This window comes from Mobula hypostoma, chromosome 18 (genome assembly GCF_963921235.1).
Source record: "Mobula hypostoma chromosome 18, sMobHyp1.1, whole genome shotgun sequence".
NCBI lineage: Eukaryota > Metazoa > Chordata > Chondrichthyes > Myliobatiformes > Myliobatidae > Mobula > Mobula hypostoma.
The window spans coordinates 20939917-20966797 of NC_086114.1; the positions used below are offsets into that span (position 1 = coordinate 20939917).

At 41.9% G+C, this 26881-nt stretch overlaps 1 protein-coding gene across 1 annotated transcript in view; it reads right to left on the reverse strand.

The window, feature by feature from the left end:
• The window catches only part of si:dkey-192p21.6 (uncharacterized protein LOC565246 homolog), a 355495-nt gene that overhangs the window by 90500 nt on the left and 238114 nt on the right, over positions 1–26881 (reverse strand). The window contains 2 exon segments of the mRNA XM_063070659.1: positions 15661–15824; positions 26754–26762. Of these exon segments, the coding sequence (XP_062926729.1) occupies positions 15661–15824; positions 26754–26762 (173 nt within the window).

Consider the following 26881-nt stretch of genomic DNA (forward strand, 5'->3'; position numbering starts at 1 on the left):
ACCTCCTACACAATGAAAACAAGTGTCATAGCTGACACAGGGATTGGCTTCCAGATGAACTCAATGCATTCTATGCTCGTTTTGACTGCCAAAACATGGAGGAAGCTTCATGAACTCCCACAGTGCCAGATGACCCTGTGATTTCAGTCAGTGAGGCTGACATGAGAGCTTCCTTCTGGAGGGTGAACTCACTGAAAGCATCCAGGCCAGATGAGGTACCTGACCAAGTACTAAAGATCTATGCTGATTGTTGTAGCGTGGATGAAATTACCAGAGAGACAGAGTCACTGGTAGATACAAAGCAGCTTCTTTATTCGACACAACAAGGTACAGCAGGCATCTTACGGACGGAGACGCTTTCGGTGGAAAGGTCTGCTAGCCCAATGTGGGCTCGATATTTATATGCTAAACACAAAGGCAATCGTTACTTAAAAAGTTATAGACAATGCATAGACAATGCTTCCTATTGAAGCTACATACAAAATATCACACCATCCTTTCCTTCCGACGCCAACATGTCTGGGTTGGTATCCACAGCCTTTAGGAATGTAAGTTAAGTCTACAATACATTTATTTGGCATTTCCCGTGCTAACATAGAAGACAATTAATATTTATAATGTATAGATAATACTGTCTTCGAAACTACAGCATCAGGTCAAACTACGGCGCCAGAAGCATCTGGTATTTACACCTTTTAGGAAGTCCATTGTCAAACAGTTAAAATAGAAATCTGGTGGCCAAAGTCATTTAAGTGTAAACAAATCGTCTGCCCAAAAAACTCACTCTAACACTGATCATTTGGCTGGAGTCATCTGGCATGGATATCATCTGACTGATATCTTTAACCTCTCACTTCAGCAGTCTGAGGTACCCACCTGCTTCAAGCAGGATTTGAGAATGCCTGTGCCTAAGAAGAACTTGGTAACCTATCTCAATGATTATCAACCAGCGGCACTTACATCCACTATGATGGACTGTTTTGACAGTTTGGTGATGAAACACACATCAACTCCTGCCTGAGAAGTGACTTGAATCTGCTCCAATTTGCCTACCAGCACAACAGGCAAACAGCAGATGCCATCTCACTGACTCATCACTCAACCCTGAAACATCTGGACAGCACAAATGTATACATCGGGATGCTCTTTATCAGCTATAGCTCAGCACACAATATGATCTTCCCCTCAAAACTATCAACAAGCTTCAAGATCTTGGCCTCAATAATTCTTTGTGCAATTGGATCCTTGATTTTCTCACTTGCAGATCCCAGTCAGTTTGGATTGGCAACAACATCTCCTCCACAATTTCCATCAGCACAGGTGCACCACAAGCCTGTGTGATTAGCCCCCTGCTCTACCCACCCGTGTGGCTAATCACAGCTCTAATGCCGTATTTCGGTGTGCTGATGACACCACTGTCATAGGCTGAATCAAAGGTGGTGAGGGACCAGTGTACAGGAGTCTTGGACATTAGGAAGACTGAAAATCTGGCTGAGCGATGCCACAACAACAACATCTCACTCAGTGTAAGCAAGATGAAGGAGCTGATTATTGACTTCAAGAGGAAGAAATTGGAGCTCCATAAACCTGTTCTCATCGGGGGATTATAAGGCCATAGAACCATAAGACCATAAGATATAGGAGCTATTTGGCCCATCAAGTTCACTTTGCCATTTCATCATGACTGGTCCTCTTAGCCCCAATCTCCTGCCTTCCTCCCATATCCCTTCATGCCATGACCAGTCAGGAATCTGTCAACCTCTGCCTTAAATATACATAAAGGCTTGGACTCCATAGCTGCTTATGGCAACAAATTCCACAGATTCACCCCTCTGGCTAAAGAAATTCTTCCTCATCCCCATTCTAAAAGGACACTCCTCTATTCTGAGGCTGTATGTTCTAGTCTTAGACTATTCCACCATAGGAAACATCCTCTCCACATCCACTCTATCAAGGCATTTCAGTATTCAATAGGTTTTAATTAGGTCACCCTCATTCTTTTGAATTCTAGTGAATACAGGCCCTTTCCATCTCAGTTTTATGTATTTTCTCTCCATTTAGAAAATAGTCAACACTTTCATTTCTTCCACCAAAGTGCATAACCATACACTTGCAAGGACTCTTCATTTCATGTACTCAATATTTATTGCTTATTTATTTATTTATTACTATTATTATTTTTATTCTTTTGTATTTGTACAGTTTGTTGTCTTATGCAGATTGGTTACTGTCTGTCTCCCTTGTTGGGTGCAGTCTTTCACTGATTTCATTATGGTTCTTGGATTTACTGAGTATGCCCGCAAGAAAACAAATCTCAGGGTTATATATGGTGACGTATGTGTACTTTGATAATAAATTTACTTTGAACTCTGAACATACTCACCAGGCGATGCCTCGCTTCCTTCCACTCACCTCATATTAAGAGAAGTTGGTGCCATTTTCTCTTAAGTGCACTGGGAACTAAAGTATGAATATGGATCGGGGAGAAAATGGGGAGGAAGGAAAACGGCCAAAAAAACCGCCAGAATGAAGAACTATCCTCCAAGGTAAAGCTTGGTTTGTAACCACCTTAATGTTTAACACTGGCAGAAATATAAAGCAATTTAACAACTATGATTTCAACAAATCCCATAGATGGTCACAACCAAGTTGATTTATACATAATGTGGCCGGGCCTTCCAAAAGGAGTAGGTGCTACAGAGAACGGAGTACACAATCGACGGGAGAAGTAAAAGTACCATTTAATTTCTTAATTTTTCTTTCTTCATGATTATGGTTGTCTATAAAACTGCCACCTTTTGTGTTCAACAATGTGCTGGAAGAACTCAATAACGAAAGTGTTCAATATTGTTTGGGATTGATAATGCCAGGCAACTCAAAGTGCACTTAAAAGATGTAAGCAAAGCAAAAATAAAATTTCCAGATGATGGAAATCTGATTTAAAAAAAAGGAGATTCTGAAAGTAAACAGCAATCAGGAAAAAAGGAAAAAACAATCATTGCTTTATATCAATGACCTTCGATCAGAAGGTGGGACATGGTTTTAGTCCTGACCTTGGGAGAATGCATGTTCTCTTGTCATTGCACTGGCCATGCCTGATGCTCTAATTTCTTTCCATAGACCGAAGATGTACTAGTAAGTTAAAACCATAAGACATAGGAGCAGAATTAGACCATTCAGTCTACAAGTCTGCTCCATCATTTCATCAACCCCATTCCCCTACCCATAACATTCCCATAACATTTGACACCCTCTGTAATCAAGAACCTATCAACCTCTGCTTTAAATATATCCAATGACTTGACCTCCACAGTCATCCATCACAATGAACTACACAGATTCACCACCTTCTGGCTAAAGAAATTCCTCCTCATCTCTGTTTCTAAAGGGACATCCTTGTTTTCAGAGTCTGTTCCTTTTGATCATAGGCTCTCCCATTTTCAGAATCAGGTTTAATATCACTGGCGTATGTTGTGAAATTAATTAACTTTACAGCAGCAGTACAATGAAATACATGATAAATAAATATACAGAAAAAATACTGAATCACAGTAAGCATATATATGTCTATTAAATAGTTAAGTTAAAAATAGGTAGTGTAAAAAAAAGGAAATAAAATAGTGAGGTAGAATTCATGGGTTCAATGTCCATTTAGAAATTGGATGGCAGAGGGGAACAAACTGTTCCTGAATTGCTCAATCATTTGAGAAAACATCTTCTCCACATTCATGTCCAATATTAATTGTCAACTGAATTATTCTTTAGTCTACACTATTGGCAAAAAAAAGTCAAAATGGAGTTCATGGAGACATAAGCAGAGGGGACTAAAGGAATCGCCTACCCAATAGCCATCATGAGTCCAGCTCCTTCTGTGTTATTAGAAGTATAAAGTCAAATACAAAATAAATTTGGTACAAAGTCAAGGAAAAGATGGTGGAGGAAGGGTAGGGGTCGTGGGAGAAGTCAGAAATAATGTAAGAGGCAGTAGTTAAATAACAACAGGCATGATGATCTGAGCCAAAAGTGAGGGTGGGGTAGCAAAAAAACAATTAAAGGAGGTGTAAACAGATACAGCAGAATCATTACTAGCATCTGTTGTCCAATAAAACTGAAGCGGTGATAATGGTCTGAAGCTGCTGAACTCATTGCTGAGGCCAGAAGGCTAGAAAGCAACCCACTCTTCACTTCGCTGTGCCAGTGGGAATCTAAAGCACAGTGAACAAAATGGTCAGGATACAGTTCACACCTTGTAAGTTACTGGTTCCAGGAGAGGCAGGTTAGTCTATGTAATAGTTAAAATATCATGCCTTTGGTGTTTACAACAGGCTGTTCTGATTCTGAAGATTCTTCATCTAAAGATACTTCAGCAAAGGTCAAAAGTTACATCAAATAAATATCAGTGCACAGATAAGCTTAGCCACTTCATTTACAATTCTTTTCCCCACTATAATCTTATAGCCTTCTCGGAATGAGGTGCTCTGATATTTGTACTGTGCACCTTCATGACCATTCAGCAGTGGCACTGGTTTTACTGTGGTTGCACAATTGGGAGGTTGTTTCTGAGGTTTTTATTTTCGGGATTGATGAGTACAGAATGGGAGCTCGGATGGAAATGTGGGTAAGATATGTATTCTGCTACAGTGCCTAGTTTAGTATGAAAATCAACAGCCTTGTCAGCAGAACTACCAATGGTACAATTACAGCTGCTTTGCCAACACTGAATGACATATACTTAGTGGCCACTTTATTAGGTACACCAGTACATTAATGCACATATCTAATTGGTAAATATCTAATCTGCCAATCACGGGGCAGCAACTCAGTGCATTAAAAACATACAGGCATGGTTACGAACTTCAGTTGTTGTTCAGACCAAACATCAGAATTGGGAAGAAATGTGATCTAAGTGATTTTGACCGTGGAATGATTGTTGGTGCCAGATGGGGCGGTTTGAGTATCTCAGAAACTGCTGGTCTCCTGGGATGTTCACATACAACAGTCTCTAGAGCAGGGTTTCCAAATATGAGGTCCGTGGACCACTCGCTAAATGGTTTTGGTTCATGGCATGAAAAAGGTTGGGAACCCCTGCTCTAGAGTTTACAGAGAATGGTGTGAAAAACAGAAAAAAACATGCAGTGAGCGGCAATTCTGTGGACATAAAAGCCTTGTTAATGAGAGAGGTCAGAGGGGAATGGCCAAACTGGTTCAAGCTGACAGGAAGGTGACAGTAACTCAAATAACCATGCATTACAATAGTGGTGTGCAGAGGATCACCTCTGAATGCGTAACATGTCGAGCCTTGAAGTGGATCTGTTAAAGCAGAAGACCACATCATGTTCCACTCCAGTTTCACTCATAAAGTGGCTACTGAGTGTATATAATTGCTAGAAAACTCAACTTCCTAATGAATCCTAGACATTCATTATTTTATGCAGCCATAGAATTCCATGAAACCGCCTTCATGATTAGCATTATTGATCAGAATTTGACATGGATATACATGAGGACTATGCTGGAAGAACAAAACCTTTCAAATACTACCGATAATTCTAAAGCACAAAGGAAAACTGCCAAAATGAAGCAGTCTGAGTGATTAAGTGCGGTCAGCACTCTTTATGTGACAGAACAAGCACATCAGCAGCACATAAATCATCAGTTGGATAGAGAATTAACCCTGAGCTTAGATGCACTCTCAGGAAGAGATTTATTAAAATCAACTCATTACTTAATTAAAAACCATCTTTATTCAGAGATGTGCACTAAATTGCACCCTCCATAACATTTGCAAATGCAATTTCTGTCAGAAAAGTTAAAGTGAGGAAAAGGAAAAGGGCTTTGACTTATTAAAGCACAAGAACATTCAATGTCTGTTAATTCAGCCTGGCCACACTTCTATTCAAGTAAACACTGCACTGCTCTTAAGCATATTATTTAGCATACATTATTACCAGTGCCAGGAAGCATATCAACCCAGCCTTGTCTAAACTCTTTAGTTTTCCACTAATGTATCCAAGTTTGCAGTTCTTTGAAGATAGCAGCACATGTAGATGTGGGGTCAAAGAACACATGAGGAATGCTTGCCTTCACTTGCCGTAGTTTAGAATATAAGAGCATGGAGCTCATGGTACAACTTGATAAAAATGTTAATTAGGCTATAGCCGCAGTATCATGTACTACAGGAGGCATATAATTACACTGGAGAGCTGCAGTGGAAATTTACTAGAATGTTGCCTAGGATGGGACATATCAGTTGTGAGAAGAGACTGAACAGACTGGTTTTGTGTTCCTTGGTGTAGAGGAAGCTGGTAGAAGACCTGATTAAGGTACATCAGGACGAGCAACATAAATTGGGTACATAGTGGCAAACGTGGTGTAGACATCTAAACTGATCAGTTCTCTGAGACCAGCGTTCAGCTGTTTGGCAACACCGTGGCATCACTTCACTAGTTGCAACCAGACACCACAAGTTGGCTGATTCAAAGTTCAAAGTAAATTTTATTATCAAAGTACATATATGTCACCCTATACAACCGGGAGATTCATTTTCTTGTGGGCATACTCAGGAAACCTATAGAATAGTATCTATAACAGAATCAATGAATGACCGTCCAACTAGGGTGCTCGACCAGAGTGCCGAAGACAACAAATTGCAACTGTAAATATAAATAACTAACAAGAAATAACAAGAACATGAGATAAAGAGCCATTGAAAGTGAGTCCATTGGTTGTGGTAACATTTCAGTGATGGGGTAAGTGAAATTGAATGAAGTTATCCCCTTTTGTTCAAGGGTCTGACGGCTGAGGGGAAAAATTGTTCTTGAATCCGGTGGTGTGAGTCCTAAGGCTCTTGTACTTCCTTCCTGGTGGCAGCAATGAGAAGAGAACATGACTTGGATGGTGGGGATCCCTGATGTTGCTTTCCCACAACACCGTTTCATGTAGATGTGCTCAATTGTTGAGAGGGCTTTACACATGACGGTCTGGGCCGAATGTCCTACCTTTTGTAGGATTTTCCATTCAAGGGCGTTGGTGTTTCCATACCCGGCTGTGATACAGCCAGTCAATATACTCCTCCAATACACATCAATATAAGTTTTGTCAAAGTTTTAGATATTATGCCTAATCTCTGCAAACTCCTAAGGAAGCAGAAGCGCTGCTGTGCTTTCTTTGTAATTGCATATACGTGCTGGGCCCAGGACAGGTTCTCTGAAATAGTAAAACCTAGGAATTTGAAGTTGCTAACTCTCTCTACCTCTGATGAGGACTGGCTCATGGACCTCTGGTTTCCCTCTGTTAAAGTCTATAAGGCCATAATACCATAAGACATTGGAGCAGAATTCAGCCCATCGAGTCCACTCCACCATTTCATCATGGCTGATCCTGGATCTCACTCAACTCCGTATAGCTGCCCTCTCACCATATCCCTTGATGTCCCAACCAATCAGGAATCAATCAACTTTTGCTTTAAATATATCCATGGACTTGGCCTCCACCACAGTCTGTGGCAGAACATTTCACAGGATTAATACACTTTGCCTGAAAAAATTCCTCCTTATCCCTGCTCTACAGGGGCGTCCCTCAATTTTGAGGATGTGCACTCTAGTTCTGGATACCCACACCAGAGGAAACATCTTCTTCACATCCACCTTATCTAGTCCTTTCAGCATTTGGTAGGTTTCAATGAGATCCCCACGCATTCTTCTAAATTCCAGTGAGTGTAGGCCCAAAATTTCAAACGCATATGTTAACCCCTTCATTCCCAGAATCATCCTCGCGAATCTCCTCAGGACTCTCTCCAATGACAATACATCCATTCTGAGATAAGGGGCCCAAAACTGTTGACAATACTTCAAGTGCGACCTGACTAGTGTCTTATAAAGCTTCAGCTTTATCTTCTTGTTTTTATATTCTTTTCCCCTTGAAATAAACGCCAACTTGCATTTGCCTTCTTTACCACAGACTCACCCTGTGAATTAACCTTCTGCGAGTCTGGCACAAGGAATCCTAAGTCCCTTTGCACCTTTGATGTTTCAATTTTCTCTCCGTTTAGATAATAGTGTGCTCTATTGTTGCTTTTACCAAAATGCATTATCGTACATTCCCCAACACTGTATTGCATCTGCCACTTTTTTGTCCATTCTTCAAATTTGCCTAAGTCCTGCTGCAATTACATTGCTTCCTCAGCACTACCTGCCCCTCCACCTATCTTCATATCATCTGCAAACTTTGCCACAAAGCCATCATTTCCATTATCTAAATCATTGACAAACAATGTGAGAAGTAGCGGTCCCAATACTGACCCCTGAGGAACACCACTAGTCACTGCAACCAACCAGAAAAGGCCCCCTTTATTCCCACTCACTGCCTCCTGCCTGTCAACCATTCCTCTATCCATGCCGATATATATCCTGTAACGCCATAGGAGTTTATCTTGTTAAGCAGCCTCATGTGAGGCACCATATCAAATGCCTTCTGAAAATTAGATTATTAGAATAGATTATGAGGACACACAGTCCTCTTTTATTGTCATTTAGTAATGCATGTATTAAGAAATGATACAATATTCCGCCGGTGTGATATCACAAAACACAGGACAGACCAAGACTGAAAAAAACTAACAAAACCACATAATTATAACGCAAACAACAGGAATTCTGCAGATGCTGGAAATTCAAGCAACATACATCAAAGTTGCTGGTGAACGCAGCAGGCCAAGCAGCATCTATAAGAAGACTGCGACTGCTCCTCTTCCTATAGATGCTGCTTGGCCTGCTGCGTTCACCAGCAACTTTGATGTATGTCACATAATTATAACATAGTTACAACAGTGCAACAATACCATAACTTGATGAAGAACAGGCCATGGGCAGAGTAAAAAAGTTCAAAGTCTCTCGAAAGTCCCACATCTCACGCAGATGGGAGAAGGAAGAAAACTCTCCCTGCCATGCCTGACCACAGTCCGACTCTGAGTTGTCCGAAAACTTCGAGCTCTGATCAGCCCTCCGACACCGAGTACTGAGCACCATCTCTGCCGAACGCTTCGACCCCAGCCTCGGTCAACAACAGCAGGCAAAACCGGGGATTTTGGGGCCTTCCCTCCGGAGATTCTCGATCACAGAGTAGCAGCGGCAGTGAACCGAGCATTTCAGAAATTTCTCCAGATGTTCCTTTGTGCCTTCTCACGTCTGTCTCCATCAAATCAGAATTGTGCACAGCATCCTACTTACAAATACGTTATCATTTCACCGGAGAGCTGCGCCGGTGAAAATCCAAGTAAATAACATTCACTGCCTCTCCTTTGTCCATTCTGTTTGTTACTTCCTCAAAGAATTCTAACAGATTTGTCAGGCAAGGTTTCCCTTTACAGAAACCATGTTGCATTTGACTTATTTTATCATTAGTCTCCAAGTAGCCCAAAACTACATCCTTAATAATGGACTCCAAAACTTACCCAACCACTCAGGTTAGGCTAACTGGCCTATAATTTTTCCTCTTTTGTCTTCCTTTTTAAAGAGTAGAGTAACATTTGCAATCTTCCAGTTCTCCGGAACCATGCTAGAATCAAGTGATTCTTGAAAATTCATGACCTATGCATCTGTTATCCCTTCAGCAACCTTTCTCAGGACTCTGGGATGTAGTCCACCTGGTCCAGGTGACTACCCACCTTAAGACCTTTATGTTTGCCTAGCACTTTTTTCTTTGTAATAGGAATGGCACTCACTCCTGCTCCCTGACACTCACAGACCTCTGGCATACAGCTAGTGACTTCCACAGCAAAGACTGAAGCAAACTACTTATTAAGTTCATGTGCCATGTCTTTGTCCCCCGTTACTGCCTTGCCAGCATCATTTTCTAGTGGTCCACTCTCACCTCTCTTTTATTCTTTATATAACTCAAAAAACTTTTAGTATCCTGCTTTAGATTATCAGCTAGTTTGTCCTCATGTTTCATCTTTTCTTTTCTTATAGCTTTCTTAGTTTCCTTTTGTTGGATTTTAAAAGCTTCCTAATCATCCAATTTCCCACTCGTTTTTGCTACCTTATGTGCCCTTTGCTTGGCTTTTATGTAGTCCTTAACTTCCCTCGTCAACCACGGTTGCCTAGCTCTGCCATTTAAGAACTTCTTTTTCTGTGGGACATATCTATCCTGCGCCTTGTGAACTATTCCCAGAAACTTCAGCCACCTCTGGGCCGCCGACATCCCCACCAGTCTCGCTCTCCAATCCACCTGGGTAAGCTCCTCTCTGATGCCTCTGTAATTCCCTTTATTCCATTGCAATACCGTTACAGTTCCTTGGTCTTTCTCTATAACCAGTTCCTTGGTCTTACTGACATTGAACAAGACGCTGTTGTTATGACACCACTCAGACAGATTTTCAGTCTCGCTCCTACATGCTGATTCCTCACCACCTTTGAATCAGCCCATGACAGTGTTGTCATCAGCAAGCTTGAACATGGCATTGGAGCTGTGCTTAGTCATAAAGTCATGTGTAAAGCCATTAGAATGGGGGACTAAACACACAGCCTTGCGGTGCACCTGTGCTAATGGAGATCATGGAGAAGATGGTGTTGCCAGTCAGACTGACTGGGATCTACAAGTGAGGAAGTCCAGGATCCAATTGCACAAGGTCTTGGAGCTTATTGATTAGATTTGAGGGGATGATGGTATTGAATGCTGAGCAGTAATTAATAAAGAGTATCCTGATGCATGCCTCTTTGCTGTCCGTGTCTTCCAGGATAGAGTGAAGACCCAATGAGCTGGCATCTGCTGTGGACCTGTTGCTCCGATAGGCAAATTGGAATGGATCCAAGTCACCTCTCAGGCAGGATCCGATATGTTCCATCACTAACCTCTCAAAACACTTCATCACTGTGGTTGTAAGTGCAACTGGACAATTGTCATTGAGGTAGGTCACTACACTCTTCTTCGGCACCGGTATAAGTGAAACCTTCTTGGAGCAGGTGGGTACCACACACACTGCCGAAGCGAGAGGTTAAAAATCTCAGTGAACATACCACCAAGCCGATCATCCAGCTGATCAGTCCAGTCCAGATGCTTTCCTTGGGTTCACCCTCCTGAAGGCAACCCAAACATTGGCTTCAGAAGCTGAAATCAAAAAACCATCAGGGGATGTGGGAGTTTGTGATGGTTCAACCATGTTCTGACAGTCAGAGCGACTATAGAAGGCATTGAACTCATCTGGAAGCGAAACCCCGTTGTCTCCCATGTCACTTGATTGAACTTTATAAGAGGTAATAGCATTCAAGCCCTGCCATAAGTGTCAAGCATTCCTCGTTGATTCAAGGTTGGTATGGAATTTCTACTTCGCCGTGTGATGGCTTTCCAGTGATTGCACTTGGGCCTCCTGTAACTCTCTTGGTCTCCAGATTTGAATGCCTCTGATCTGGCCTCACCACATTTCAGATCTCATAGTTCTTCCAAGGCTACCGATTGAGGAAGACTCTGAATGATTTAATGGGGGCACACTCGTCTACAGCAGTTGTAATAAAGTGTGTTACAACTATGGTGTATTCATTCATATACCTAGATGAGTGTTTGAACACGGCCCAATCCACTGACTCAAAGCAATCTCTCCTCTGCCCCCTCCCCCTGTTTTGTTGTCCTAATCTCTGGAGCTTTGCTCTTTAGCCTCTGCCTGTATGCAGGTAGGGAAAGGACAACCCAATGAACTGATTTACCAAAATGCGTTCTGGACAAGGAGAGATAGGCATTCCTTATCTGAGTATAGCAATGGTCTAGTGTGTTGGGACATCCAGTGCTATAGGTTATATGCTGATGTTAATTGGGCAGGGTTTTCTTGAAACAAGCCTAGTTGAAATCTCTGACTATGATTTGGAATGTGTCGGGATGGGCTGTTTCTTGTTTGGAGGGAGCATCATGCAGTGTCACAGGCACTTGACTATAGTCGGCCATTGGCAGTATGTAAACTGCAATCAGGGTTACAGAGGAGAACTCTCTAGGTAACAGAACAGACGCCATTTGACTGTTAGGTGTTCCAAGTCGATGGAACACGAGTTCGACAAAACTGCCACATCAGAGCACCAAATAGAGTTTATCATGAAACGCAGACCTCCATCTTTTGCCTTTCCTAAATCAGCAGGTCAGTCCATCTGTAAATCAAGAATCCTTCTGGTTTGACTGCTGAATGTGCTGAACCCAGAAAAGCCAAGTTACAATAAAGCATACAATTAAGCATTCCCTTCATTATCTTATGTTTAGGTCCTCAATTTTGTTCTCCAGAGACTGCACATTTCCCAACAAGATGTTGGGTAGAGGAGACCGCATCCATCCTGACCCAGCCTGGCTTGGAGTACCCTCTGCCTCGCTTTTGGCCTTGCCAATGAACCTTCTTAAAGGTGCCGTGCCTGTCAGTAGATCCTGAGATCTGAAGATCATTGAGTTGAGTTAAAAGTCCATTGCTTAGAGAGAAGTTACATGCTGCAGATTGCAGTGAAATTAATTCATAAGAGGTATACTTAAAATAATCTTTCGAACAATTTTCTGCAGCCCATAGGATGACGCCGATGATCGCTGGCACCATCTTGAATTTTTTTTCTGAGATTCTTGTGCATTATTTTTCGCCCAGTGCTATGTGGTTGACATTGCATTCTTGCTCATTCTCAGAATTAAACCAATTTCTAAGATAAAACACTTTATGAAACTAGAGGAGGAAGAGGCAGCAACCTTTAAAGGGAGTAAGTAATATTTTATTGGGAGATTGCACTGTTGCCTTTGAGACTGGCATTAAATCATATGACTGTCTGGTATCAAATAGTTGATCTGATCATAATTCACAAGAAATCCCTGAATCAGATTATTGCCATCAATATTTTCAAAAACTGGATTAGCAATCTATCTTTTTTCCCCAGAGTGAGAAACAATAATGGCATGTTAATATGGAGTACTGCAGACCAAAGTACCTGCTTTGGAATTCCTGACATTGATAACATGATGTTTGTCTGGACAACCCCAGCCAGGAATGTCTTTAGTCATTTTGTAAAACTGAGCGACATTCAGTCTGGTACAGAAAGCATCCTAGATAGCAAGAAATGATTAATGCAGCCTCTGTACTTACAAGCCTAATGTTTTACACTGTTCACAGACAAAGTAAGTATTTTCTACCTTCACTGGTTGAGCCATAAACTTGCTTCTTTAAGAACTAATTGTGCACCCCACCTGCCAAACCCCTGCCCCATCCTAGTGAAATCCCTACCCTATCCTAGACCAAAGTTAAACAATACAATGTTACAAATTACTTATTTTTTCCCCCTCATGATACAGTACAGCATGGTGGTGTAGCAGTTAGGTGCTACTTTACCATGCAGCTTTACAGCAACTGCGGTAAGATTGTGGTTCAATTCATGCACTGTATGTAAGGACTTTGTATGTTCTCTCCATGACTGTGTGGGTTTCATAGAAACATAGAAACCCTACAGCACGATACAGGCCCTTCGGCCCACAAAGCTGTGCCGAACATGTCCCTACCTTAGAAATTACTAGGCTTACCTATAAACCTCTTTTTTCTAAGCTCCATGTACCTATCCAAAAGTCTTTTAAAAGACCCTATTGTATCCGTTTCCGCCACTGTTGCCGGCAGTCCATTCCACGCACTCACCACTCTCTTAGTAAAAAACTTTCCCCTGACATCTCCTCTGTACCTACTCCCCAGCACCTTAAACCTGTGTCCTCTTGTGGCAACCATTTCAGCCCTGGGAAAAAGCCCCTGATTATCCACATGATCAATGCCTCTCATCATCTTATACACCTCTATCAGGTCACCTCTCATCCTCCGTCACTCCAAGGAGAAAAGGCCGAGTTCACTCAACCTGTTCTCATAAGGCATGCTCCCCAATCCAGGTGCTCTGGTTTCCTTGCACACTACAAAGGTGTATGGGTTAAGGTTGGTAAATTGTGGGCATGCTATGCTAGTGCCGAAAGCATGGCAACATTTTAGATTAGATTAGATTATGAGGACACTCAGTCCTTGTTTATTGTCATTTAGAAATGCATGCATTAAAAAATGATACAATGTTCCTCCGGTATGATATCACAGAAGCACAAGACAGACCAAGACTAAAACTGACAAAAACCACATAATTATAACTTATAGTTACAACAGTGCAAAGCAATACAATAATTTGATAAGAGCAGACCATGGGCACGGTAAAAAAAAAGTCTCAAAGTCCCGATAGCCCCAACATCTCACGCAGACTGTTGAAGGAAGAAACTCCCTGCCATGAGCTTCCAGCGCCGCAAACTTGCCGATGCAGCATCCTGGAAGCACCCGACCACAGTCCGACTCTGAGTCTGTACGAAAACTTCGTGCCATCGACCAGCCCTCCAACACCGAGCACCAAACACTATCTCTGCCGAGCACTTCAACCCCGGCCCCAGCTGCCAGGCAACAGGCAAAGCCAAGGATTTGGGGCCTTCCCCTCCGGAGATTTCAGATCACACAGTAGCAGCAGCAGCGATGCAGGCATTTCAGAAATTTCACCAGATGTTCCTCCGTGCTCTCATGTCTGCCTCCATCAAATTGTGCATGGCCTCCTACTTGACAGATTACAGATATTCATCACTGGAGAGACTGCGTGCGCTGCGTCGCGCCGCCATCTTCTCCTCCTCCTCCTCTCCATTTGCGGTCTGCCCCCAGCACATCTCCAGTTGTTGACTCAAACGATACATTTCATTGCATTTCAATGTACATGTGACATATAAAGGTAACTTTTAATCTTAAATCAGGAAGAGGTGTCTCTGCCTATGTGGGTCTCCTTGCAAATAGTTTTTGCAATTATTATTAGTCTTGTGTAGGAAAGTAGTCATCTCCAGGAGAACAATAGCAGCATCTACATTAAGGTCAGGTTTTCTCCTTTGGCAGAGCCTATCTGGACAATGCAATAAGAGTAGCTTTCATTTTGTCTGTGATGCTTTGCTTTATATGTAATGGAAAGTGAGGAACAATCTGTCTGTTCAGATGGAAATTAAGATCGCAGGTAATCTGATTTCAGGCCATTTTATCATTGGCTTCTGTGAACAATAGCAATTATTTTAGTTGAGATTCTTACATTGCAAAGCTCAATAGCATTATGTGTGGCAGAATCAGACAGGTGCTCAAACAGGTCCATCTTCCAGTAACTCTTGTAGGTCACCACATATTATAGTTAGAGAGGATAAGAACTGTGACAGGAGGAATTGGGATCTTGAGGGTGAGATTGAAGCAAGTGGATCAGGTGATGGTGAATGTTGGTGTGTAGAGGTTACTGATGAGACGTGCAGTGAGATTACAAGCTAGGGCACCTGCTGAATGGGTGGAGTGGAAAAGGAGACAAGTAAAAATCCCTAAGGGGGCCTACACGTTAGGTCCCTTTAAGCTGTGCCGCACAATTTGATAGGGCAGAAGTGGCATCAAGTGTAGCTTGATATGACAGCACGTGGCCTGATGTCACCATGTGTCTCACGTTCAGAGAACCCAAGAGCAAATGGACGTTGCCATTCATGAGCTGCATAATGCAGCTAGATTTTTAATTCCTTCATCCATATGATTTCTAACTCAGGTCTTTATCCTTTATTTGCTCTATCAAGAGCACAGGAAGAGTCAGTCCAGTTGAACAGCAGTGCCAATGTGGCTTGTGTACTTATGGGGTCCATCAGCTGGGCCATAGTTGATGAAGAAAGCTCCAATCAGTAGCAGAATAATGGTTCTCCAGGTCAACTTTCGCAGCAACTGCAGTCGAGGAATACCTCGTCAGAGCATGGCGCTGAAGGACAGGGCTAAAGATGTACCAATGATGAAAACAAACCAAAGAGCACACCATAAGTTACCATTTATCGCTTATGACTTTGATCGCACACATTCCATTGTGAAAAGCTCAACAGTATATGGGATGTAACAAGTGAGACAGTTTGCGCCTGGAGACCAAATCCCGAATGGATCCAAGTTGAATTCAAGATACTGGGTACAAGTCAACTGCATCTCTTCAGACAGAAAATGAAGAAAAGCAAGGTGCTATTGAACCTTGAGTAATAAACAACTTGCATGAACAGTGTGGAGCAAAATAGGGAAATAAACACAATAAAAACACGACATAAAATTATGAGGAAACAAGGCTCTAGCTCAGAGTATCATAAACCCAAGAGATTCTGCAGATGCTGGAAATCCAGAGCAACACACTCAAAACGCTGGAGAAATTCAGCAGGTTAGACAGCATTTATGTGAATGAATTTACAGTCATCATTTCAAGCTGAGACCCTTCATCGGGACTGGAAAGGAAGGGAAAAGAAGCCAGAATAAGGAGGAGATCAGAGAAGCTGTTAATAGCTTGACTGTGCAGGATTTGTAATTGGTAACACCACTTTGAAAAAATGATCACCAGCAGTCCTATTGTGTGGTAGGTGATTTTTGCATAATGGTCCATACTGCCAAGAGTTCTACTCTTCAAAGATAAGTGGTGAGTGTGAGTTCACTGTTGTAGCATGAACAAAGTCACCAGAGAGACATTGAAGATAATAGATATAGAAGTGTTTTATTCAACAAAAATGAGCATCAAACATCATATTGAGACATTCTTGGAGGAAGAGTCCTCCTGACTCAATATTACATGACATTTTAAATGCTAAAGGTCAAAGGTAACAGCAGGACAATTCTATATTTACAACGTATCTACAACACTTCCTTTGAATTGCGCATAGTTTTCACACATCACCTGCTTCACGCTCATACTCCGGACACACAAAATGAACGTTAATCAGCATTGTCTGGTCTGCAAACATCTCCAGTCCATGGCTCAAGGGAAACCATTGTTCAGGGCTGCATTTTAAATTCAATCTACAATCCACGTTCATGTCTGAAGATTGGTTGCTGGTGAAGTTAATATTTACTATATAAGGAATACGCCCTTATATTTTCCAGCTTAGTAACACAAACACAATCATTAAATGCAATTCAATATATTCAGTCTGTACAAAGAAACTATAAACAGACCAACCGTAAATCAAATTATCTGAACATTTCACAAATTATCCTGAGAAAAAAGTCATTCAGGAGGCCTTTGAAAGGCTTGGTTATGTTCAAAGTGCCACTCAAAGGCTCTGAAAAGATTTTCCAAGACATAGCATCATTCAGAAGGCTTAATGAAAGTCTGAAAGGCAAAGGTGTTGGAAATTGGAAATAAGACCACAAAATGCTGGGCACACAGGCTCAGCAGCTTTGATCAACTATTTCTGATGAAACATTGAAACCTGAGCTGATCTGATCTTTGCACAGATGCTGACTGTCAGGCTGATTGTATCCAACATACTCTGCTTTCTTTCCAATGACCCATAGAAACTACAGCACAGAAACAGGCCTTTTGGCCCTTCTTGGCTGTGCCGAACCATTTTCTGCCTAGTCCCACTGACCTGCACATGGACCATATCCCTCCATACACCTCCCATCCATGTATCTGTCCAACTTATTCTTAAATGTTAAAAAAGAACCCACATTTACCACCTCGTCTGGCAGCTCATTCCATACTCCCACTACTCTCTGTGTGAAGAAGCCCTCCCTAATGTTCCCTTTAAACTTTTCCCCCCTCACCCTTAACCCATGTCCTCTGGTTTTTTTCTCCCCTTGCCTCAGTGGAAAAAGCCTGCTTGCATTCACTCTATCTATACCCATCATAATTTTATATACCTCTATCAAATCTCCCCTCATTCTTCTATGCTCCAGGGAATAAAGTCCTAACCTATTAAACCTTTCTCTGTGACTGAGGTTCTCAAGTCCCGGCAACATCCTTGTAAACCTTCTCTGCACTCTTTCAACCTTATTTATATCCTTCCTGTAATTTGGTGACCAAAACTGAACACAATATTCCAGATTCGGCCTCACCAATGCCTTATACAACCTCATCATAACATTCCAGCTCTTATACTCAATACTTCGATTAATAAAGGCCAATGTACCAAAAGCTCTCTTTACGACCCTATCTACCTGTGACGACACTTTTAGGGAATTTTGTATCTGTATTCCCAGATCCCTCTGTTCCACTGCACTCCTCAGTGCCTTACCATTAACCCTGTATGTTCTACGTTAGCTTGTCCTTCCAACATGCAATACCTCACACTTGTCAGTATTAAACTCCATCTGCCATTTTTCAGCCCATTTTTCCAGCTGGTCCAAGTCCCTCTGCAGGCTCTGAAAACCTTCCTCACTGTCTACTACACCTCCAATCTTTGTATCATCAGCAAACTTGCTGATCCAATTTACCACATTATCATCCAGATCATTGATATAGATGACAAATAACAATGGACCCAGCACTGATCCCTGTGGCACACCACTAGTCACAGGCCTCCACTCAGAGAAGCAATTCTCTACCACCACTCTCTGGCTTCTTCCATCGAGCCAATGTCTAATCCAATTTACCACCTCTCCATGTATACCTAGCGACTGAATTTTCCTAACTAACCTCCCATGCGGGACCTTGTCAAAGACCTTACTGAAGTCCATGTAGACAATATCCACTGCCTTCCCTTCATCCACTTTCCTGGTAACCTCCTCGAAAAACTCCAACAGATTGGTCAAACATGACCTTCCACGCACAAAGCCATGTTGACTTTCCCTAATAAGCCCCTGTCTATCCAAATGCTTGTAGATTCTGTCTCTTAGTACTCCCTCCAATAACTTACCTACTACTGACATTAAACTCACCGGCCTATAATTTCCTGGATTACTTTTCAATCCTTTTTTAAACAACGGAACAACATGAGCCACTCTCCAATCCTCCGGCACTTCACCCGTAAACAGCAACATTTTAAATATTTCTGCCAGGGCCCCCGCAATTTCAACACTAGTCTCCTTCAAGGTCCGAGGGAACACCCTGTCAGGTCCCGGGGATTTATCCACTTTAATTTTCCTCAAGACAGCAAGCACCTCCTCCTTTTCAATCTGTACAGTTGCCATGGTCTCACTACTTGATTCCCTCAATTCCATAGATTTCATGCCAGCTTCCTTAGTAAATACAGATGCAAAAAACCTATTTAAGATCTCCCCCATTTCCTTTGGTTCTGCACAAAGCCGACCACTCTGATCTTCAAGAGGACCAATTTTATCCCTTACAATCCTTTTGCTCTTAATATACTTGTAAAAGCTCTTTGGATTATCCTTCACTTTGACTGCCAAGGCAACCTCATGTCTTCTTTTTGCCCTCCTGATTTCTTTCTTAAGTATTTTCTTGCACTTCTTATACTCCTCAAGCACCTGATTTACCCCCTGTTCCCTATACATTTCATACAACTCCCTCTTCTTCTTTATCAGAGTTGCAATATCCCTTGAGAACCAAGGTTCCTTATTCCTATTCAATTTGCCTTTAATCCTGACAGGAACATACAAACTCTGTACTCTCAAAATTTCCCCTTTGAAGGCTTCCCACCTACCAATCACATCTTTGCCAGAGAACAACCTGTCCCAATCCACGCTTTTTAGATCCTTTCTCATTTCTTCAAATTTGGCCTTCTTCCAGTTCAGAACCTCAACCCTAGGACCAGATCTATCCTTGTCCATGATCAAATTGAAACTAATGGTGTTATGATCACTGGAACAAAAGTGCTCCCCTACACAGACTTCTGTCACTTGCCCTAATTCGTTTCCTAACAGGAGATCCAATATTGCATCCCCTCTAGTTGGTCCCTCTATATACTGATTTAGAAAACTTTCCTGAACACATTTTACAAACTCTAAACCATCTAGACCCCTAACAGTATGGGAGTCCCAATCAATGTATGGAAAATTAAAATCCTCTACCACCACGACTTTATGTTTCCTGCAGTTGCCTGATCAGCTCCTTGGTCTTGTTGACATGTAGTGAGAGGTTGTTGTTGTGGCACCACCCAGGTTTTCAGTCTCCCTCCAATATGTTGATTCATCATCACCTTTGATTCAGCCAATAACAGTGGAGTTGTCAGCAAACTTCAATATAGCACTGGAGCTGTGCTTAGCCTCCCAATCATTAAGTATAAAGTGAGTAGAGCAGGGGGCTAGGCAGACAACTTGGTGGTGCACCTATACTGGTAAAGATCGTGGAGGAGATGTTGCTGCCAATCTAAACTGACTGGGACATGGAAGTGAGGAAATTGAGGGTCCAATTGCGCAAGTAGATACTAAGGCCAAGGCCTTGAAGCCTACTGTTTAGTCTTGAGGGGATGATTGGATTGTATTGAATGCCAAGCTGCAGTCAATAAAGAGCATCCTGATACATGCATCTTTTCTGTCTAAATGTTCCAGGGTTGAGCAAAGAACCAATGAAATGGTATCTGCTGTGGACCTACTGTGCTGGTAGGCAAATTGAAGACCTCTCAAATGCAGGATCAGCCAAAAGGATGGCTCTTTCAAATCAAGGAGATTGTTATGAGGTCTGGAGTATTCAGTGAGGAGACTGAGTCAATTCAGAGGGAGGGTTGGTCAAGGGGTCAGGGTCAGTTTTGACCAATGGAATGGCAAGGACTCTTTTTTTTTGGAGGAACCATCATTACATCACCAGTGAGATGCTTTATAATGGAGCACATTCTTCAGAGTCATCCCACTCGTTACCTTCTCGAAATATTTGGCAATTGAGTGGATTTACAAAGACATTACTTGAAGTAAAGTCCTCTGTTGAAATAGTGAACATAAAAATTCTTAACTTAAAAAATCCATTTGCTAATATTCTGAAGTTTAAGGCCAAAGGTTTTCTTGTGGAATAAAAGTCTGTTCACCTTGGGAAACTATAGTACCTTAAGGTTTATGACTATTGAAAACAGATTGTCCAAATGATATGTACGGAATGAGCCAACTGCCTCAGAGTAAAATATTTAGTTCATTTGTTCAAGGGGCAAGCAGTGTTGTTTATTTCTTAATGCTCCCCACCCCACCCCCCGAATTGACTGGCCTTCCAGAACACAGTGGAGGGCACATATTGGCGAATCTGAAGTCAGGATTGAAGGGAGCAGGGAATTAAGGAAAGAAAATGGAACTAATGAGTTAGCTCTCCTGGTAGACAGTATAGCCTCATAGGCTGAATAGCCTTCTGCTGTGTTATTACAGAGAAAATGGACAAGGTTTTACAACTATCCAATAGTTTTATGGGTACTACAATTGATACTAACTTTTTCTTTCAGATTTAGAATTAATTCTTTCACAAAAATAATACCAAGTCCTTTGTTAAATGAGCATGTATGAAGATCTTTGAAGTTACGTTTTAAAGCTATCAACATTCATAGTTGCATCAATAATTGTGCAAAACAGCGTAAAGCTTAAAAATAATGTGCAGAGACCTGTGATATTTTTTCTCCTTATTGTTACCTGTTCTTGGCTCAGAGAAACCCTGTGTGACTTGGCACCTGATATTTCTGAGTGTGTTAGTTGTTAATGCAAACGATGCATTTCACTGCATGTTTCGATGTAGTGTGATAAATACACTCATTGGCTACTTTATTAAGTACTCCTTGCCCCCGCTTGTTAATGCAAATATCAAATCAGCCAATCATGTGGCAGCAACTCAATGCATAAAAGCAAGCAGACATGGTCAAGAGGTTCAGATGTTGTTCAAACTAAACATCAGAATGGGGAAGAAATGTGATCGAAGTGACTTTGATCTCAGTACTCATCAACAAGCTCCAAAACTTGGACTTCTGTACCTTCCTCTGCAACTGAATCCTTGACTTCCTCATCGGGACACCAGTCAGAGCAGATCAGAAATAACATCTCTTCCTCACTGACAATCTGTCACAACCACGGATGCGGCAGGTCAGTAGATAGGGCAATTGCGCTTGTGAATATGCACATGTCAGCTAATTATTATTTCATTGTGATAGTACTTAACTCCATTCTTTTCGGCGTAGTGCTTGTCGAGACTTGGACACAGCACAGCAATGCTTCACTGCCTGCTTGCATTCGGCCTTGCCTGAGAAATTAGACTGTCGAGTCAGCTGACTGAAGACTACCGGTATTCATTTTAAATTTACTTTTTCTTTTCAACTGCAGTGTAGGCTTCGTTTTCCATTTGAGAGTTTTAGTTAATGGCACTAATTGGCATAGCGTTTATTGTTTTCTTTTCCCTTTAACACTGTTTGCATTAGAGTCTGTGAACTATCGACCTGCTTCAGTGTCTCTCACTCCACACTTGGGCCATATCCGAACCGGATGACATAATTAACACTAGTGCACCTCAAAGATGCATGCTTGTCCCACTGCTCTACTCTCTGTACACCAATGACTGTGTTGCTGGGCACAGCTCAAACACCATCTATAAGTTTGCTGATGACACAACTATTGTTGGCAGACTTTTCAGATGGTGATGAGGAGGCACAGAGGAGTGAGATAGATGAGCTGGTTGAGCAATATTACAACAACAACGTTGAGGACTTCAGGAAGGGGAAGTTGAGGGAATACACACCAGTCCTCATGGAGAGATCAACAGTGGAAAGGGGTGGACAATTTCAAGTTCCTGAGTGTCAATATCTCTGAAGATCTATACTGGACCTGACGTATTGATGCAATAACAAGAAAGCATGACAGTAGCTATATTTTATTAGGAGTTTGAGGAGAATTGGTATGTCACCAAAGTTCTCACACAGTTCTACAGATGTACCATGGTGAGCATTTTAATTGGTTGCACCACTGTCGGGTATGGGGGGGACTACACTGCACCAAATCTGCAAAATGTTACAAACCCAGCCAGATCCATCAAGGGCACTAGCCTCCTCAGCAGCAAAGACATCCTCAAAAGCCAATGACTCAAAAAGGCGGTATCTTTCATTAAGGACCCCCATCACCTAGGACCTGCCCTCTTCTTATTGCTACCATGACAGAGGTACAGCAACCTAAAAACGCACACTCAATGTTTTAGGAACAAATTCTTCCCCTCTGCCATCAGCTTTCGAAATGGACAATGAACTCATGTACAATAACCCACTTCATGTTTTTTTTATTTTGCTCTCTCTTTGCACTAGATTAGATTAGATTATGAGGACACTCAATCCTCGTTTATTGTCATTTAGAAATGCATGCATTAAAAAATGATACAATGTTCCTCCAGAATGATATCACAAGAAACACAAGACAAACCAAGACTAAAACTGACAAAACCACATAATTATAACATATAGTTACAACAGTGCAAAGCAATACCGTAATTTGATAAAGAGCAGACCATGGGCACGGTAAAAAAAAGTCTCAAAGTCCCGATAGCCTCATCATCTCACACAGGCGGCAGAAGGGAGAAACTCTTCCTGCCATGAACCTCCAAGCGCCACAAACTTGCCGATGCATTGGAAGCACCCGACCGCAGCGGACTCTGAGTCCATCCGAAAACTTCAAGCCTCTGACCAGCCCTCTGACACCGAGCACCATCTCTGCCGAGCGCTTCAACCCCTGCCCCGGCCGCCGAGCAACAAGCAAAGCCGAGGACTCAGGGCCTTCCCCTCCGGAGATTCTGGACCACACAGTAGCAGCAGCAGCGAAGCAGGCATATCAGAAGTTTCACCAGATGTTCCTCCGTGCTCTCACATCTGTCTCCATCAAATCAGGATTGTGCACCCTACTTGACAGATAGATAACAGGTATCACCACCAGAGTGGCCGCTGTGAGCTGCGTCGCGCCGCCATCTTCTCCTCCCGCCTACCACTTATTTTATTTGATTTTATATATACTACGTACATATTTCTTATTGTAATTTATAGTTTTTTCCATTATTTTATATTGCACTGTACTGCTGCCACAAAACAACAACTTTCACAACACGTGCCAGTGATACTAAACCTGATTCTGATTCTGAATGATTGGTGGTGCCAAATGGGGTGGTTTAAGTATCTCAGGAACTGCTGACCTCCTGGGATTTTCATGAACAGCAGTCTCTAGAGTCGACAGATAATGGTGCAAAAAAAAAACAAACACATCCAGTGAGCGGCAGTTCTGCGGCCAAAAACACCTTGTTAATGAGAGATGTCAGAGGACAATGGCCAGACTGGTTCAAGCAGACAGTCTGATTTACATGCATTACAGTCTGCTATAACCATGCATTACAACAGTGGTATGCAGAAGACAATCTCTGAATGCCTAACATGTTGAATCTTAAAGTGGATAGGCTGCAGCAGTGAAGACCACAAACACAGAGAAATACACTCTGTGGTCACTGAGTGTTAATCTGATTCTGAATCTGTTCTCTGACTCTTCTTTGTGAACGTGGATAAAATCTGAATTTATTCAGTCATGAAGTTGAGGGACTGTTGCCATGTCACAATAATCTAATTCTGATGAAATATGAAGCCTGAAAAACAAGGGATTCTCTGATGTCTTGTCATACATCTCTTCTCTTCAAAGCCCAACTTCTCACCCCAGAAAAGCTTGTTATTTCACTACTGTTTTTAGGATCCTGCCAGCAACAACTGGCCTTTGTTTTTCAATTACACTTTAAGCCACCACACTTCAAAGTAATTGACTGCGTATGAAGCACTGGGGAAAATAAGCGTTGAAGGATATGATGAGGTGCTCTATAAATGCATGTCTACTCGTTCTGGACTGCGTTTAACTTGAGTCAGTTCTCATTAGCTCCATACGGTGACATCCACCATCCCCAGCTAAATCGAATATTGTGGTGCTGGTTAAGCTCCACCTTTCATAGCCCTACAATGTATTTCATTATTTTTATTGGTCTGTGAAGTGGATAATAATTCTCTTCAGTTACTGTTTCAATCTTTTAAAGTACTTCATTGACGAACAACTACAATCGCACTCAGACAGAACCCTGATTGTCCTTCATTTGGTTATCTAATATTCTGGCATCATATTCTACTGCACGTTAGCTGCTCCAATTTGAATTTCACAATCCGTCTCGTCCAGCTTGTCTGGGCCTATCAATGCTTTCACAGGCACTGGGCATGAAACAATGCAGTGAGGAACTCTTCACTAACTCAAGATCTGCCAAAAACAATCTTGTCCTTCTTCAGGACTACACCACTTCCACGCTGACAGTTATTCAAGGTGAACAGAGGACCAGAGTTACCAAGTAGTTTCTTACATGGATCACTAGCATTAGCAAATCCAGATGTGCAACTTCTGATTGACGGCAAAGGAGATTGCAGGAAATTATTATTATGCACAAACTGTATGAGAGCAAGACATAGGCTCCGCGGCACTGGTTAACAGTTGGTCTCTTTTCAAACCATTTGTATTTTTTAGCTTAGCTCATGATACAGAGCATTCATCTGACTCAGAATATTCTGAATTCAAGTTCCATAGCTGTACAAGTACAGAAAGAGGCCATTCAGCTCAACTTGTTTGAGTTGTCAAAAGTTATAGCAATCACAAAGTAATCCCATTGCCTGGTCCTCATTTATTTATACATTTCTGTTTCTGCTTTTTCACTTAAAGTATGCAACTCTGCCTCCTCTGCACCAAAAAAATAGCTAACTACCTGCTTAAAAGAAATTCTTCTAAGTTTCTCCTCAATTGATTTATTAACAATGGCCCCTCATCACTGACTGCCAAATCAGAGAAAATAATCTTCACCTCTTCAAGTTATTAAATGTCCACTTTCCCTTCTGTCTATCTATGGATAGTGTCTGATTACCAATTCACTCTGCACAAATGATTTTCCAAACCAGGCATCCTCCTAATGGATCCTAAATTCATGTAATCCATGCTTACTCTCCAGTATAACACTGAGCATTTGGAGATGGGGTATTAAACTGAGGTGCTGCTGAAATATCAGGTAGAATTTGAAGGCTGAGTGGCACTACATGGAAGAATAATTTACTGGGTATAATTTCTCCATTAAACTACCAATCAACATTATAAAATATCCAAATAACACCTTACTCCATCAATTCTGCTTTCAACCACTCCTGTCCTTACCAAAGTTAGTATAATCATTCTAGAGTTACACATCTAACTCACTAGCACTCCATTAATAACAAACCCCTAGACCACAACTCAACCATTCCCTATTCATCTGCTCATACTGCCACTCGTCCAGGACAAAACAATCTTAGAGTTGCCCTGGCCTTACCTTCCATCGCACCAGCCTCCACGTTCAACAGATCATCCCCTGCGATTTCTGTCGCCTTCAAAGAGATTCCACCACCAGACACACCCTTCTCTCTCCTCTACTTTCAATATTTCATAGGGACCTTCCCTTTATGACCCCCTGCTTTACCCTTTTGTTTCCACCAACCACCCCTCTTCTTAGGGCACACACCTTTGGAACTGCAGGGAACAAAACATTTGCCCTATTCCCTCTTCCCTTACCACCAGCTGCGCCAAAAGAGTCCTTCCAGATGAAACAGGTGACATTTGCACTTCTTCTCATCTAGTGTATTGCAATCAGTGTTCACAATATGGCCTCCTCGACAATGGAGAGATCAAAACACAAATTGGGTGATACCTTTGCAGAGCTCTTGCATTCAATCCACAAGGGTGATGCTGATCTTCCCATTGCTGCCATTTTGATTTCTCATCCCACTCTAATCTATTGACCTGTGCCCTCCTGCAATGTTACGATGCAGGCTTGAAGAACTGTGCCTTAACATCCATCTGGGCACGTTACAGCCTTCAGGAGTCAATATTGAATTTTACAGCTTCAGATAATTTGATTTCTCAGTCCTTATCAGTTAGCCATGCATAATGTAAGTTCATTTTTTTCTCTCCATTTCTTATTCTTTATTTAACTCTGCGAGTGAAGGGCATGCCCAGACTGACCAAACTGGCTTCCAGTTACCATGGCATCAAACTGTATTCTTCTTCTTCTTCAAGGTTGTGGCTCAGTTGTTTTTTAGACTTGTAAGGATGGTTTTGGAGACAGAGCAAAGAATTAGGGGTCAGGTTAGGATTTAGGGACAAGGAGATGGG